Source organism: Camarhynchus parvulus, chromosome 1 (genome assembly GCF_901933205.1).
Source record: "Camarhynchus parvulus chromosome 1, STF_HiC, whole genome shotgun sequence".
In the NCBI taxonomy this organism is placed as follows: domain Eukaryota; kingdom Metazoa; phylum Chordata; class Aves; order Passeriformes; family Thraupidae; genus Camarhynchus; species Camarhynchus parvulus.
This window is the reverse complement of record NC_044571.1, coordinates 61,130,139-61,148,096: the sequence shown is the minus strand read 5'-3', so window position 1 is coordinate 61,148,096 and position 17,958 is coordinate 61,130,139. Positions and strand designations below refer to the sequence as shown.

General features: G+C 40.3%; 1 protein-coding gene across 2 annotated transcripts; it reads right to left on the bottom strand.

Moving 5' to 3' along the window:
• Positions 1–1,198: 1,198 nt before the first annotated feature.
• Positions 1,199–17,947, bottom strand: GPALPP1 (GPALPP motifs containing 1). 2 transcript variants are annotated; one of them, XM_030956653.1, is made up of 8 exons: positions 17,803–17,947; positions 12,220–12,364; positions 11,165–11,260; positions 7,231–7,339; positions 4,573–4,707; positions 4,183–4,347; positions 3,663–3,761; positions 1,199–1,533 (listed from the first exon to the last, which is right to left on the bottom strand). In XM_030956653.1, exons 1-8 carry the CDS (start codon positions 17,885–17,887, stop codon positions 1,315–1,317), a joined length of 1,053 nt encoding a protein of 350 aa, XP_030812513.1. In that variant the 5' UTR covers positions 17,888–17,947; the 3' UTR covers positions 1,199–1,314. The 2 variants fall into 2 exon arrangements, with proteins under 2 accessions (XP_030812513.1, XP_030812521.1); XM_030956661.1 differs by lacking the exon at positions 17,803–17,947 and adding an exon at positions 12,498–12,566 and having other exon boundaries at positions 12,220–12,395.
• Positions 17,948–17,958: the final 11 nt, after the last annotated feature.

Here is a 17,958-nt window from a genome sequence, read left to right as displayed (position 1 = left end):
ACTTTTCATTTCTGGAGCTTGTTAAGTCACTGCTTGATTAAACATGAAGTAATCCACACACCATCTCTCAGGGTAGCCTTTTTCCAAACTACAGGAATTTTTTTCAAATTACAGCCAATCCCACAGTATTTATACCTCCAAACAAATTACCAGCATCTCATCTACAAAATTGTTTTTATGTATAGGTACTTCCAGCAGCTTCTTAGGAAGGATCCTAAACATTTGAGACAAAGGGTAAAAGCACAGGTCTAATTTTAAATTTAATTAACACAGATTTTTTTTTATTTTAAATTTAATTAACACAGAATCATTTAGGTTGGAAAAGACTTCCAAATCATTGAGTCCAGCCTTTGACTGATGACCATGGTGTAGACCAAAGCATCAAGTGCCATATCCAGCTGTTTCTTGAACATCTTCAGGGATGCAGACTCCACCACCTCCTTGAGCAGCCACTGCAAGGTTTAACAACCCTTTCTGCTGCTAACCCGCAAAGGAGGCAAAGAACTCTAAACATGAATGTAGACTTTTTTAAATGTTGGATTTATTTCCTTCCTTACAGAAGAGCTGCTCTGGTCTGCAAATTAATGGACAAAATAAGCCTTATTTTGATTTTCACATTGTACGTGCTAAAAAAAAGATGGATTTTTCATGACAATCCCTACAAATTGAAACTCAGATTTTCTCTTCTCATGTACTACCATTTTACAACCAACTCTGAAAACCTTGAGGTTTTACTACTCCTGCTACCCCTAGCTCTTGCTGCTACAGTACGGAAACTGTACTGCACACATATAAACCTGTATTTATGTACAGACACAGAATCAGAGAAATAAAAGCACTGGGCAAATGTAAAAGCTGCCATTTGAGTTTATACTCCCCAGCAGGAACTCCAGTCAAACAATGTTCTGCACACAAATGTAATGGGGGTTTTTCCATGGCCTTCAGGTCAGGCTCAGAGAGAGTATCTTAAGCACAGCAGGAAAAAAAGCAAAACTGCCAACTCCACTGCAAGATTAAATCTAGAGCTCCTTAAAACCCACCTATTTTAATTAATTATTTTTATGCGAACAACAAAAAATATACATATCAAAGTTTTAAAGTAGCAAATTTATATTTTTTTGTACCAGGACTTCCCTTTACTAGTTTAGTTTTAGTACATATGATCCTCCCTAAGAGACTATTTACAGACAAGGAAAAATAGTTAAACATCAGCATATTTATTTTGCATACAAATATTTACAGAAAAAATACTTACAAAAATTAAGTATTCAAATTTTAATGTACTTCACTTCAAAAAAGCTTAATGCTTTCATCTTATAAAAACATGTTGCCTTTACTGTGCTCAAATTTACTATTCAGATCTCTGGATTTTCTTATAAGAGCTTTCTTTTGTGCTTCATCAAAGTGATTGACTTTGAGATCCTGCTCTCGGTCAAACGGCCTTCTTTCCTGAGGTTTGCTCTTTTCTTCAGATGCTTTGCTCTTCAGCTTTTTCTGGTGCATGTCCATGAGAGACACTGACCTCTTTGACTCCTGGAAAAAATGGGGAGGAAGAGGAAGTAAAGTATTAAAGAATATCAACACCACCATACAGAAAATCCTAATGGAAAGACTGAAGTCAGGAAGGCTTAAAATTCCAGAAAAAGAAGACAGCTTGGTAACCAGATATAGAATGATAAATTTAGCATACATGGAGTAGAAAGTGTGAGCAATCTTGGCTGGGCTAAAATACTAATAATTCACTGATGTAGATGGCCATAATGTTGTAGGTAGCCATGATGTTGTTGAATCTCTGCAGACAACACAGATAAATTATAAACATAATGCAAAATAAATATAAAAGTTGCTCTGACATTATTGGCAGAATGAAGACACCATGTCAAAAGAAAGATCTCAAAGTACAGGCCTAGGTTCCTATACACATTTCCTAAACACCTGGATTTGGTCACTGCTGGGGCAGGAACAAGCTAGACACCTTTCAATCTTTCATGCAGTATGATGGGTTTTTAAATGTGTGCTCCTAACTTTGAATCATCTGTTGAAAGCCCACAGGACAAAGTCACAGGTTTGAGCTGGAGCGTGTGTTTTGCCAACTCACACTGGCTTTAGCTGCATTTCTTAGAGAGTATGATCCAGCTCAAACACAACATAAAACTCCTGCTGATTTCACACAGGAGCGGGATTAGCTCTCCCAGGACCATGAGGCCCCTCATTTACTCAAGTACAGTGCATTTGTGTATCTAAACCAATTCTCTCATCAAAAAGTGCAAAAGTTGAGCAGCTCTGTTTTCTCATGATTTTTCTTCACTTCCCGTGCAAACACTTACTACATCACATATGCAAATAATGGCTTACGCATGAGTTAAGAAAAGATTCTCATGGAAAATAGACAATACTTATTCATGATGCAACTGTGCCAGCGCTGACAAAATTGCACCAGAGAATGTATGTCATATCAGCATCGAAAGAAGAAACTACTTCAAGGATTAAATCTGCTCTAGTGAAGTATTCTTAGTAAATGTCGGTGGAGAAAGAATAGGAAAGAATAGAGAAAAAAACTTTAAAAGAAAAATAGCCATAACAACTGCCTGAAAATCAGAAAATAGCTGATTTAACGAAAAAGAAAAAACAAACAAAAAAACAACCCAAGAAACAATGTTCTTAAACTTGAGAAAACTCCATGAATCTTAGGAACAGCAAAGGCCTGTGCATGTTTTATTCCACGAATGGCAGAGAGCAAAACCCATAGTTTACATTAAAATTATTTCTATTGTGGCTATATTCATAGTGACAAGAGAAACAGACACTAAGGAAAAACCTTAAAACAGAATGCTAATAGCTCTGGATCTGCAGGTCTCTATGTCAGGAGAAACATATGACTTAATGAACTACAAATAAATTATCAGAAGTTAAATTAATTATCAGATGAACATGTAAAATAAGCCAAAGATGTGATTTTCAAATTAATTGTCCTCTCAAGAGACAAGATGCTTTCTGTAAGAGTTCAGGCCGTACATCAGGGAAGAACTGGAAATAGAAGCTGTAAGGCAGGCCGTGGTCCACACACTTTGAGGCACAGGGCTGACTCATGGAAAAGTGAGAGGGAATTTGACACGGAGTTCAGATTTCTAGTAATCAACATCTGTCTGTGAACATTATCTGCTCCTGTGCACATTGAGACAAACTACACGTGGTGATGTTCCTGTAATGAGTAGTTAATGTAATTAATGACAGAGGGTAATTAATGCAGTGACCTGCTTAGCCCATCAACCGTTTTTTAGGTTAGTGTATATGTTGGCCTAAAAGTTAAACCTGCATTATTGTTTTACTCTCGAGATGTCAGTAATTGGGTAACACAAGCTAATATTTGAACTAAGGTCCCAGCAACCATGTCCTGACATGAGAATGATTGAAGGAAAGTACTATCTAATACTGAGGCAATATACACAACCCCAAATTCTGTCACTTTGCAGAGGACCCAATCCTGCTCTTGTTGATGTTAATGCCAAGTGTTCTAATGTCTTAAAACAGCAGTAGGTTTGGGCACTAAAAGGGAAAACTGTAGTGGCATCACCATGGAAACCAGAAGCACTAGAAATGAGAACCAGAAGAAAAGTGAAGAACTAAAGGAAATAGAGGAAGTATTTTGTGATTACACTTACATTGTATGAAGTCACCTGCTCAATAAGCCTCTTGTCCCTCCCAGATAATACCATTTCTTCATTATCCTTACTGCTTGACTTTTTTGCCTCTTCTCTTTCCTGATGAGTAGAAGAAAATCACATGCTATAGTAATCAGGATGTCTGAAGTAAAAAGCAAGCAAATCTATATCTACTTTAATTAAATCTGGAGGGTAAAGGCCATGATAGAGGCTATCAGATATTTTCTGCTCAGCTTGATGGAAGAAGAAACTGGTCATGCTAATTGGAAAGTCAATGAGCTGATACAGAGTATCTGACAAGTGCAAAAAGGGAGCAGAAATAAATGCATATCAATGATATTTAATGTTGTTACTTCATTGCCTTTATCTTTAAGCCTGAACTAGTAAATTTTAATAACAAAATAAAATCTGGGAAAGAAAATTTCACCGACCAACCCACAGTATCTTTACTTTGTTTCCACAGAACATCAGCAACACCTATTGCCTGCAAGTGTATATGAATGAATAAATAAATGCTCACCTTGGCTTTTCTTTCTCTGTCAGCTGGAGTATCTGTCCAAATAGATCTATCACCTGATTTGTCATCAGCTCGTCTCTTGAATGTTCTTGGGCCAAATCCAAAGCTTTTCAACTCAGGTGGAAGCTCTGTCATCCATGATTCCCTGGTAACTTGTTTGGGCTCATCCTTTGCAAAAGAAGCAGGCGTGGAGGAAGAGTGAAAAAAGCATAATCAAAAATTACTGTCTGAATGTCTTGGCTTTCAGCAGAAATCACAGACTTTTTTTCTTTAACACCTCCACACATGCAGCATCCCAAGTAGAACTGCAACCAGGTTTACACAGAAATAGGCAAAGAGAAAGACAAATACACTCCAGCAACAAAATACTATAAATTAAGAAATCCAACTCACGCTGTCTGCTGCAGTAAGCTTTTCTTTCATTCTCTGAGCTCTGCGTTCAAACTCTTTAGCCACATCAGACTCCACTGGTCCTTTTGCAGGCATTGGGCCTATTAAATTGTCTTCGTCCTCACTACTATCTGTCAGCTTCCAAAAATAAAACATTTCTTTCAAATACAGTCCTAAGAGCATCAAGGAACACTTCAGCTTCATAGAATTAGAATGAGTTTGTCTAGAAGACCATATAAACCTAATGTAATGCATTTCCCAGACAATAAAACCTGGACTAGAACTCCAGAGTAGGCCTGTCCCAGCACTTGAACACGGATACTTTGTCTCCATTTTGTCAAAAGCAGCATCTCTTGTCTGAGGCAAGACTGCTGGTAAAGGCAGTGGCAGCACACAAAGCCCTGCTGCTTTACATTGCTCAGCACACAGCCACGCAGCCCCTGTGGCCGTGGGTGAGTTTGGAACACACAAGCATGCAACTTCCATATTTTGGGCTTTACCATCACCAGCAACATTTGGATGCATTTCCCTAAGAAGGATCACAATTTCACATTGCAAGAACTGTCTTGAGCTCAGATGCTGTAAGGATGTCAGAAAGAATGAAGTGCAAGGTAGGGTACCGGTGGCACACATGGTACTATGCCCCTGCAATTACAGCATCTCCAACAATCCTTTGGCTCTGTCATTCACTTCTTTGATCCCTCATGGATCCCTTCAGGAAGAATTTCTTCGCTGCAAGGGCTATCAAGGGTGACCAAAGAACAGGCTGCCAAGGAAGTGATGGAGTCACCATTCCTGGAAGAGTTCAGAAAATGACTGGATGTGGGTCTTAGTGCCATGGTCTATTTGACAAGGTGGTGATGGGTCAAAGGTCAGACTCAATGATCTGGGAAGTCTTTTCCAACTTAATGATTCCGACATCGCATTCTAAGGAACTTTTTGAAGAAGGGCTAAAAAATTAAATTTGTTAGGGACTAGATGTCAATAAAAATCTTCCTACTTGCCAGGGGTTGTACAGAAAGGTCACTGGTGCCTCCCTCCAAGTTCAAACAGTACAGATGTGGATGGAAGCAAAACTAGACAGAAATTGGTGATGCCACAGTGCCCTGGGCGCAAAGCTAAAGTGCCCAATATCTAAAAAAGTGCAACAATATCTACAAAAGTGCAAAGATTTTGCTACAGTCTGACTGTGCGTGATAAAGCAAAGGGAGTAGGATGACAAGGCTGTGTAGCCAGGAAGCACAAAACATTACTTGAGAATACACAAGGTGGTGAGTCATTAGATTCACTAAAGCAAAGTGAAGAGTCAGCATGCCTCTAAAGATGTACTTGAATACAAAATAATTAAATACATTTTTTAAAAAGCCAACAAGAAATTACTAATATTAAAAATAAGAAAAAGAGTATTATTAGGAAGAGGTAACAAAAAGATAACTACTAGGGAGAGAAAAAAGGTAAGTTCTGTAATACCTGTAAAAAAGCTGATGCTAGAAGATGTATTTATGAGAAGAGAGACTTTTTTGTTTGCAAAATATAAAAGCAGACAGCAGACATCTCTGCCTCAAGAGATTTGTCACTATGATAAATTGCTTAATCATTATTTGGAGTTATAAGACGATGAGTACCTCAGAAATGTCAGATAATCTTTCTGCACGATGAATTACAACACCACTCACTGTGGGAGGCTGGAGAATTATATGCTTTGCAGCTGCTAACCAAAAAAGTGAAGATTCAGAGCAGCCTTTGCATCCTTCCTTCCTAGCATGTCTAGCATCTCCCATAGTATCTGGGAGTTAAATGTAAAAATGTGTTTTTAAAATAAACAGAATAACCATTAATTCTCCCAAGGAATTAACATTCAGTTTAACAGCATGAGAGAGATTCACTTGTCTAAGTACTGGTATCCAGCACCATTTTTGGTGTCTTAGTGTCTCCTGCCTGACTTAAGAGGTGCTGCTCAAGAAGGGCATGACCTTCTCTAAAAGTGCTACTCCTTACCTGCCAGGATCTCCCACAGGCAATTTGGATCCCTCAGAATGGTACTGGAAGCCCATGCCCAGGGAGTTCAACCTTCCCCATAGCTGTATTTTATCACACATCTTGTTCCTCACTGTTCTTTAGTAGCACATGCATTATTTTGCAACTAGAACTTCTACGTAATTTTTACCTAACAAGACCAGAAAAGTCAAAAAACGTGAACCTAAAAGGCAAGTCAGTGTCACTGTCCTGCACCTCACTCCCAGTTACAGGTATTGTCCGGCAATTGCTAAGAACAATTTAGTGACACTGTAATGCCATTCTTGATTGTATTCTTTTGGATAAAATTATTTAAAGGTTGTAGCCACCAGTAAACATCTTTAAGGAGGTGAAGATGTGTTTTCTGCCTGCAGTTTAGGATGCCAAGATTGCTTGTGTTCAGTGAGTGCACCATCTATTTAACAACAAAAGCAAAACAAACCAGGCCAGTCTTTTTTGTTTCTTTTTTTTTTTAAGGCTTATTTATGCTCAAGTATTTGACTCCAGCAAAAATATGCCAGACACTTTATGGTCCAAAATTAAACTGTCATCCTGAGAAGTATCTGGTAGTCTCTTTCAGGCTGCAACTTGTTTAACCATTTCAGATAGCTTGTACTAAAACAAAAGGCTTCTCTTTGCACAAACCTGGGGACGGGATTCTGATGGAACAGACGGTCCTATGAAACATCTGCCACTTCTGGTGTCCTCTGAAGCTTTCCTAAAGCCAGGTGGTAATGCAGGACCTATAATGGGCCTTGACAGCAGAGGAAAAAAAAAATCTTTCGTTTTCAGTTGAAGGGGAAAAATAGATCAGTATAAAAATAAAAATGAAACATCAATGAAAAGTAAGACTTTCCTTCCTCCTCACACCAAGTGTGCCCCTGTGCACACATACTGTAGAAATAACTGAATAAGAATGCCTCCATTTTCCAGGAGGACCTGTGCAGACAGATTTGATGCAAAAAAAAAACAGAACCAGGAAAGCTGCAGCATGTAGTCAAGGAAATCCACTTTTTTCTTTCCTAGCTTCCTTCACCAGATTCAAAAGCAATGAAAGGTGATAAGACAAATATACACTCCTCCTTCACAATCAACAAATCCAATTTCATTGTTCTTCCTGTCTTGCGCCTCAGCTTCATTGTCCTTTAATAAGAAGAAACAGTGAACTGCTCTGATTTTATTTGACCTTGGAGTGGGAAAGAGAAGGAAAGTGTTGTAGTCCAGGCAACTTCACTGATTTGTTTTTAAGCAACAGCTCTGCAAGAAATGGTAATCAGCTGTCTCCACAAACACAGAAAGGTGAGAATCTCTTTTCAGTGGTGAAAAGACTACTACAAACTGAGCTCAAAGAAACTGTGCTTGCTGTATTGAAAGTCTTTTGAATGTGGGTTCCTCTTAATAATCCACCATAATAGTCTTTCAAGCTAATAAAAACTAATTAAAAGCTTAAACAACTGTCACCTGAAGACATATCCAGGTGACAGTATTCTCACAATGTAAGAGGAGACTTTGTTTATTATGACCTTCAGTTGTGAGCATTAGGTTATTAAATGTAACAACACCTGAATTGATTTTGCTAATTATGGCCTTTACTCAATCCCACTTAATCTAATCAGGACAGCCCTGCTGTAGTGATACTGTTGCCAGGGTGTAAAAAGAGGAAATAAGACACAAAGTCTCCCTGAAGAACCAACCACAGACATGAGCAATAAATATGAGCTCAGGCCAGGACAAGGCCAATGGTGAGGTTTTGAACCCAGGCAAGAAGTCTGGGTTAATTCTGAAGTTCCATCTCCACCTAGCTGCTATAGTTTTATCTTCCTTCCTTCCTGACTACTTTCTTGTTAAGACCATGTTTTAAATTCCTAATGTAATTTAAAGAGTTTAAACTTATACAGATATAGCAAAAAGAATATTTTATTTTAGTGTACAAGTACCTTTAATCTGCATGGAGAGATAGAGAAATCAAAGTATAAAAAAAACCTCTCTACTGAAATTTATTTATATGAACATCTCTGTTGTGGGCTGTATCTTTGCAGCCTGTGAAAAAGAGCCAATCCCAAATGCTCTGTCTTGATTCTGTCACGGCTCAAAGGCCCTTTAGGGAACAGAAAAGTAGTTTTCATATTCTTCCTTCCCATCCTTTCCATTCCTTATGCTTTTTCTTTTCCACTACATGAATATCTCTTCAGTCTTTCCTCAGCACTACAGAGGTGACATGATCCTTGACAGTTTCCTGGATGTCCAAAGGGTCTCTGAACAGGTGAATTGAATCTAAATACTAGTAATATTTTAACTCTGATAATACATTTACTCTAATAATATATTAACTACTAATAAATAACTGGTAAACACATTTTACTGCTGTAGGTAACTTCAGTACCTGTACCATGTCAAAAAATACCCCCCAAACTTATGGACTAAGCGTTAATTTAAGGACTGTTGTACTTCATACATGGCAAAGACTGTTGTCCTGTTGTTGGACTTGGAAGTCCTTGCTAATGCACATTTCGAGATGGGTGTTTCAGCATTCTACTGATGTATAACACAAAATTTTTTAAGATCACCTTCACTCCTTACCTTGATGTGTGAACACTTCAGAAATATTTATGAGTGCTGTGCTTCTAGCTAACACTGATAAACAGCAATATAATCTTCAAAGTTGAAGGAAGTCTTTTCACACATATATATTTTATGCTGGAATGATTCAAATCATTTTCAACAAGCTGCAGATTGCCACACGAGCTGCCCCTAATCATGAACACATTGCTTTGACAAGTCTAGAAAAGATGTAAGAGAATAAAAGCTTTCCTAAAAGAATGAGTATGTCACACAGAACTGATAAACAGCCTGTCCACACACTGAAACAAACGACCTGCATTTGTTTCAATTATTCATGGCTCAGTTGGCAGCTGGCAATCTGCTCAAGGCTAAGGGCAATGCAGCAGGCAGACAGCAGCATTGTGTCTGTGCCCTGCACAGCTCACACGCCTCCCAGACTCCCAGGTGTGCGGGGGTGGAAGACAGACAAGGCTCTTCCCACACATCTCACTGTTCCCACCTATTCAGGGAATCAGGCTGGGTGCAAAACAGCTCTCCTCAATCTGCTTTCTCAGTGTGTGCTAGGAGCAATTGTATGGTGAGGTAGGAAAAAACAATACACTGAGTGCCAAATGCCTTCTACTGCTTTAATCTATCACAGACACAGAGCAGACTCTTGCCTCAATGTCACAGAATATTCTGAGTTGGAAGGGAACCACAAGGACCATGAAGTCCAACCCACGAGTGAATGGCCCCTTCCTCTTCCATTATACCATGAGTATTCATGTCAAAAATCAAGAAAGTAAGAAGGCTACCCCTGCTGATATTAGAAGTTGCAAGCATTTATTTTTTTTAATAGAGAATACATTATTTTTAATGACCTGCTAAATTTCGTAATTAAAATAATACTTAGTGCATACACAACACAAGAAAAAGGAAAAAAAATTAGTTGTTTGTGGGACCATCAAAGCACCAAATGATCCCACTGAGCATGATACCAGCAACTACAAAAGCTTTTTGATTACAGCAAAGTGTAACCAAATGTACACGAGAAAGATGCTTCCAAATAACCTTAGTTACATAAATTCTTGCTTAGTTACATAAATTTTATGCTGCCAAGTATCATAAAAATTTATTTAAACTAAAAAAAAAAAAAAGAAATAACTTTGAAATTTCTTTTGAGATGGTATATTTCACACATAGCTCAACAGTAAATCGAGACACTTTCCTTGAACTGAACACTCATACCTGACAGGCAAGTATTATTTTATCTACCAACTCCTATTGCTCTGAGGAAGATAAGAATGATCAAGGGGCTCTTGTACTTCCCATCAGGAAGTATCCCCTTGGAAGCACCAATTCCACTATGGACTATAACTTCAAATTATAGAAGGAAGTGCCCAGATTGATGTGAAGACTAAAAGGCTGTGAGACACTGTTGAGTTCTGTATAGAAAATCAATATAATATTTTGGGGGGGAAGTATTTTATAACTGTAAGCAATCAAATGGAAAGTTTCCTGATAGAGACCATAAATAATGTTTATTTGTGTAGACCTGACAGCCTCTTTCCTAGAAACCTACAGTGTTCAGAGTAGTTTTCTACCTGGAGACATGTGAACAATAATCCGTGATGCATTAGCAAAGGACATGGGATTGCACCACACAGGAGGTAACTGCCCCAGTCCCTCACAGACCTGAATGAACACTACAGAACTACAGGTCCTTGTACCTATAATTTGTTTTTTCTCCACTGATCGGAGACCTATCAAAAGAAATGGAGGAAATTTGACATCCAAAATACATCTCAGAAAATCTACATTAGTTCTTTTACTCTCCTTCCAACCTGGCCTAGGAGGGCTGGTGCTCTGTTTCAAGGGAATGCTGTTCGTGTTCTCAGAACATGGAAGAAGCATTACCTCTAATAATCTTAATCTCAAGTGCACAAGTGAAATGTTCTGTAATAGTGACACAAAACATTTAATCTAAAATAATTGTGTTTTGAGGAAAAGAATCTGAATATAATTCCATTTTAATTACCTCTCTGGAGAATCATCCTGTTTTTTAAATCCAGGAGGAAGAGCTGGCCCAAAAAAGCCATCATCATCATCGTCTTCATGAATTCTTTTTGGCTTTCTGCAAATACAGATTTCACTTAATAATTACCTTGACAAGCATAGCAATTATCTATTTTTTAAAAAGGAAAAAAACCACATAAAATTATTTCATAGGGTCTTCTGTACTAAATATCCTGCTGTTACCATGGAAACAGTGCAAAAGGCTCCAAAATGATTTGAAGCAATTAAAAAATTGGGAGTATAAGATTCACTTCAAAAACGTCCTGACATTTAAAAAAAGAAAAAAAATTAAAAACAACATTAAGAATGTTTTTTTGTAGAAAGAAGATTAGTATAATGTTGAAATACCATTTTCCAGTCACAAAGTAATTTAAAATTCAGTACTTTCTCCATTTTTATATGCTGTCTGCATTTTGAGTAGTATTTTTCCTGTTCAATTCTAATTAGCTGAAAAACTATTGACTAAGAAAACAAGAAAAAAATTGAATAATAATTACTCTAACATTCATTCAGATGGCATAATGGCCTTCAAGTCTCTTATACAAGGGTTAGAGCAAACACAGACAAATTCTTAACACAGCAATTGTGAGTAATCAACCCAACAAATGAGAGCATCTGCAGACTCCTGTTACTTGCTAAACAATTCAGGTTTTTATCATTAGAGTTGACTTAACTGAATGCATACATTCATGTCCATAAACAAGTCTTATGGCCTTTCAGAGTCAGTATACCAAAACCAGGGCAAAAACTCAAGTAACAAATACTTATGCCCATGGTAAGTGGTGTCTGTCCTTAGCATAAACATGCAAATTTGCAGAACTAAAATAAAACACATAAATACAGAGATCTGGCTGCCCCAAATAATTTAATTCCACCATAGGATGTCAAACAGGTCAGCTGAACATTCTTGGCCATGGAGAACATGGAATCAAAAGTTTTACACAGGTACAGTTTACCTTTTTTTATACAACATCGTCCCTTCTTCATAAGTTGGACACATTACAAAAACATACTCACTTGGGTGCTGGATCTCCTTCTGTCTCCTCTTCAGAATCTCTGTTTGTGTTTCTGGGTAGAGGAAGAGATTCTGAGTCGTCATCACTGTCAGGAGTTTCTGAGCTACAGCTGCTTTTGTAGTCTGGAGGCAGTGCTGGTCCTGCAACTGAACATCCAGAGTTATTTGGGATCATAAAGTCACAGAATGGTTTGGATTGGAAAGGACCTCGAAGATTATCTAGTTCCAATCCCCCTGCCATGGGCAGGGAACCTTCTATTAGACCAGGTTAAATAAGGATACCTACCAAATGTTTCAAATAAGTATGATCTACCACAGCATCTCCAAAACACATATTTACTTGGAATTAAGCTTATTTAATCATTGCTCTCTCCAGCATTTAGAGAAGATATCTAAACAAATTTCTAGAAGTTACTTTCAGCACCTTATTTCCATCAACAACCATCTGAACTGTTCTGACTTAGGACACTACTGATCCATTACTACATGAGCATCCTCTGGAACAGGACTAGAAAGCCCTGTTTTGTGTAACAACTAATGTACAGTGGATGTGGCATAAACCAGTATATTTAAAAGAAAGACTTTTATTAAAGCACTAGTGAAGAAACACATCATCTGTACATACACAGTGTGGGAGACCGTAAATTATTAAATGGGAGCATTTGTGACCGTAAAGTATTAAATTAGTTGCCAGCCTGCTTTGGGAATGGGTTAATGATTAAGGTTATTCCCAGTTCAGCTAAATGTGAACAGCATGGACAGATTTAAGTACTCTCATGAAACAGGGATGATTTAGGCATTCAGAGAATGAATTAAAAGAATTGTTGCTGTCAGAAGGCCAGGGCAGTGGATGGAGCTCTCATGCTCCAGTAAAACCTTCATGCTCTGGGGTAATATCTCAGCAGAATTAAAATTCAGACACTAACACGGCTAACGGGTCTGACCTGCTTCTGGCACTGTGCCCACCAGCAGACACTGATCTTTATAGATTTATTTGGCTATAGCACCCTGTGCAGTAGGTCCAGAAGCAGCATAGCCATTGACTCTAACAGCAAATGCCCTCCAAACAAGACCCCTAACACAGATACCCTCATGGGCTCAATCAATAAGGAGTCAGCTGGAACAGGCAAAAACCACCAATGGTTCCCAGGTAAGAGGCCTTCCCAATCCAGGGCAAGGCACCCATTTACCCATTTACACAAACACAGTGCAAACAGTCCACATTCCCATGTAACGGGGATTTGATTCTACTGATGATTTAGCATCCTGAGACACAGACACCATTCCTCCTCTTAATATCTCAAGCACTGAGTACAAGACTTGCAGGACAGAGAGGTGCTTTAGTGAGGAAAAACATTGTTCCCTTTATGAATAGTCAAGGGTCAGATGAAAAGATAAATGGTACCAGGAAATTAGATCTCCAGTTGAAGAACTACAACTTTTTGATAGTACAAAATACAACCTAATGCATATTATGGTTCCATTGTTAGCTGACAAAGGCTAGGCAGAAATCAAGTCCTTTGAGTGAGCTTCACAAAGCTTTTAATCATGTTTAGCACAAGACTAGTTACAAAGCATCCGGGCATCCATTCTTTGTTTCCTGTTCTAATGGAAAAAACTTTAACTGGGACATACAAATCCATTTCAGCACTAGGAACGAAAAATAACCCCAACAAGACACTTCTCCCACCCTGAAAAAACCTGAACACAACACCCTAGCCTATAAAGGTAAAATAAGTTCAAGATGAAAGGAAACAAACAGATTAATGATAAGCAGGAATAAAAACGGCTATCAAGAAGTCTCCTCTTCTACCAAAAGCACCACTTGAATAAAAGCCCTTAAAGCCCAAATAAAATCCTGCACAACTGCTTTCTGCAGCCACCTGGTGCCCTGACATCATGCAAGCAGACTTCATTTGCTCTAAATGCAAAAGAAAAGACTTGGAGTGGAAGGTACAAATGCAGATACAATTTGATGAATCTGATACTAGAGAGGAAGAGAGAAATTAGGAGTAGTTTTGTGAGCTGCACAGAACTAGTAAAACCAAAACTGTTTAAGGAAGGAGACTGGTCCCACTGGCATGTTGTTCAACACCAGGGCTAACACACATACTTTTATCCCAATTCCTCTCTGTTATGTTGGTAAAACTGTTTGCATGGGCTATGCAATAAGCTGGATCAGGGAGCTTAAAAGGCATAAAAATAACACTGCAAAACACAGCACTCCCCTGAAAGAACTGTTTGTTAGTGGAACTGCAGCCTAAGCAGGACAACCAGAAATTAAACAGAGACTGAGGCTCACTAATGAAGGGAAAATGGCATTTAAAGCCCGAGGAAGAAAAACTCATTGGACATCGTGAAAAGAAATGGAGGGGAAAGAGACTTGGGATTAAAAATTAATATGATCATGGCACTGACTGAGACTAACACTCAGCACAGGCAAATATACAGCTATGGATTAGGATGGTTTGGGGAGCCACAAGAAAGAGCAGAAAGGTAGGAAATTGCTAAGCGTAAATTCTGGGAGCAAAGAAAGAAAAGGGTGAGGAGGGAGGCCAAGATCTAATCAGAACTCTGTGAAATTCCCCAAAAGCCACCAAAAAGTGGAAAAATACAGATGAAAGGAGGAACAGAGGAGAGCTCAAAGAGTCAGGAAACTAAACCTAATGAGGTGAGGAGGATAAATGGATGTAGCAACGGCAGAGCAACAGAAAAATTACAAAGTAACCAGAGCTCAGAACAATTCAGAACAGAACAATGGGATAAAAATGTATGAGAAGAAAATGTTGGGATAGTGATGAGAGAAACAGGACCAAGTGAGACTGAAGTGAACGTTTCACAGCTACTAGAAGTGACCATCCTACTAATGAGCTGGCTCTGGTGACTATCTGCCTGAAAATTAAGTCAATCCAATTCAGAAACCAAATTAAAAGCCACTTTTTGTTTTGTTAGGGTTATTTCTGCTGTATTTGGGGATTCTAAGCAAACTACCACCCCATCAGACATGCACTAGGAAGCTCTCAAGGACAGACAAGGCCTTTCAGCTCCAGCACAGTGGTAGATCAACTCAGACACATCAACACATCCATATGTGGTCTCAATGCTGAAACAGACAAAACTCCCTTCCGTGTCTCTGGCTATTTTTAGCCATTCCCTAGCATTTCTTTCCTGCTGGTACAAGGACAGCCCAGAGGCAGGGACAAATGGGCCAAAGGAAGTACAATTCTTCCAGCAGGAGCACAGTTAGTCCAGCTTCAAAGCACCATCATGACGTGAAGAATCAGGAAAAAAGTGCATCCCATGGGCTGGACAAGCTGAAGAAGGCAAGGGATTTACTAGGGATGAGCTTTTGGGTCTGTCCAGCTACCATTTGCTTCCATCCTGCTCCCAATTAAGGGTCACAGAAGTATTATTAGCATCAGTTCTCTGACACCATAGGCAATGTGGTTTGTCCCATGGTAAGAACACCAGTGGGTATTGTGGGACAATGTGTCTGGATGCTTGTATCCAGAGGGGTGGCAGAGTGGGGCTCAGGGGGGCTGAGATCTTTGCTACTGACTGTGGTGCACATCAGCCTGCACAAGGGTAAAAATGCTGCTGGACACTGGGCCAACTAGCCTCCCAAGGCTGCAGACAGCTTCCAGGTAGACTGTCTCCAGAAGGAATGTATTAGCAATAAATCTAATCATAATCATACATAGTCACTTTCCTATTTCTTGTGTCTGTTTGAGAGCCTTCTCTTGTGCCTGAGAGTCTTCTCTGCCACAGACTGCTCCAAGTCCTACTTTCTTGCTGTTGGGAGACAGAAACTATGAAAGTAGACTAAAAAAACAAGTGCTCTTCAAGAAAAGCAATGAGCAGCTCAAGTATCAGTGAGACTACTGTGACAGGAAAAATATTGGAAAAGCTGTTCAGCTTTCAAAGGTGAAGCATTTCTTAAAATAGTTAGAACACACAGGAGAAATTGTTACAGAACAAATTCTAGGCCCATTTGACTCAAGACCCAGCAAGTGTTGCAGCGCAGAAGGTGCTGGTGGCAGCCCCACCGTGTGATTTTTGTCACTCCAGGTGCAGGGCTCCAGATGGAGCTGCAGTTCTGTACAGCAAAGTGTGTTATGCCAAAGTACTTGCTCTCCTTTCTTCCTCTGCACTGCAGCAGTCTGCCTCATGGGGTGAGCAGGGACACTGAGCTGCCGTAAGTCAAAGTCAGAAAAAGTTTGTGAAAATTATAAAAACAAACAACCTGCCAGTAGCTGGAGTTTGGGGATTTTATTTGTTTGTTTTCAAAGGCAAATAAATTCCTTCACCCACTTCACACAGGAATTTCCAAGCAGATCTTGGATCAGTTGCCAGAGCAACTGCAATACCATGGAACTGATTTACACAGGGATAAAGAGGGGACAAACTCAGCTGATTAACCTAAGCTAGACCCTGCTGAAATACCCAATGACACAAACCCATGGCCTAAGGATAAGTTTAACTTGTTTTGTTCATACACGATACAGATACTTGCAGCATGTTGACGGAAAGTGAATAAGGCATTAACACAGATATGGCCAGGAAAGGCAGCACCAGCTCGTGCAGCCAGGGCTTCTCCATAAAGCAGAGATCTGGACACAGAGCTTGATGTTGCCATGGTGTCAGCTGATGCAGCAGCTTTGTCCCTCTTGCTACTGCTCCCTCTTCTGGATTAAAAAATTAGAGAGCAGACAAGCACAACAAACCTTTCCCATCAGAGCTGCCTTCTTTGGAGTAACCAAAGTGGCACTCTGCTAGAAACTGAATATATGAACTAGTGCCTTGAATCTGGATAAAAGCAAGGAGTACAAACGCTCAAAGTGCTGCTTCCAGAGATATTACTGACAGAGGATATGCAAGAATTTTAGTGGGGAAACTGAGCTCCACGGCAGAAGAGCCAGCCTGGCAGTCAGCTGGTCTCGGTGGGATCCCACCTCTGATGTGACAGCTCTCGACATAGACCCTGGCAGGCAAGGCAGCACCACACCGCTGACCGGCAGTCTGCTCCACATCCTGAGGTACACTGCCTGGAAAACCACAGCTGATGGTTTGGCTTGGCAAAGGAAAGCCCGCTGCACAGGCTCAGCCTCCTCCTTTCCTACCCGCTAATTTCACACTTGGAGCTGCTGAAGAACACAGGCTTCAAAGCGCACGGGAGACTTGAGCGGGACGAAAGTAAGTGACCGAAAGCAGTATTTTTCTAAAACGAGTTTTAGAGCATTTCATATCTGTAGCATTCCGTCGCATACGGCGCTTGTTTTTTTTTTCCCCTAGAAAAGTCACTGTCATGACTGTCCCGGTGAGTTTAGCCCCATCCAGGCGCCGCACTGGCGGTGTATACCCCGCCCTGAGACACACTGGGCTGCGGAGCTCCGCTCTCCCACCCACGGAGCATCCCGCGCCCTGGAACACTTTCATAGGGCTGCAGAGCCGCTCTATCCCACTCGCAGAGCACCTCACGCTATGGAACACCGGCTGCAGACCCCGCTGTGCCCCCACGGAGCACCCCACGCTGCGGCACAAGGGCCGCAGAGCCCCGCTCTCCCACCGCGTCCCCGCGCTCTCACCCTGGCTGAAGTCCTCGCCCGGCTCGGCCTCGGCGTGGCGCGGGAAGCCGGGCGGCAGCGCGGGGCCGATCAGCTGGCGGGCCATGGCGGGGCCGGCTCGGGGAGCTGCCCGGCCGCCCACCCCGTCCCGCTCCGCTCCCCTGCTCCCGCCCCTGC

What these genes read in the sequence shown, in the direction of transcription:
- GPALPP1 (XM_030956653.1), bottom strand. Translation starts at nt 17,887, where the DNA reads ATGGCCCGCCAGCTGATCGGCCCCGCGCTGCCGCCCGGCTTCCCGCGC. An exon ending in AGCTTACTGCAGCAGACAGC is followed by an intron (nt 4,348 to 4,572) that starts GTGAGTTGGATT and finishes TCTTTTGCAAAG; the next exon opens with GATGAGCCCAAACAAGTTAC. An exon ending in AGCAGGTGACTTCATACAAT is followed by an intron (nt 1,534 to 3,662) that starts GTAAGTGTAATC and finishes CATTTTTTCCAG; the next exon opens with GAGTCAAAGAGGTCAGTGTC.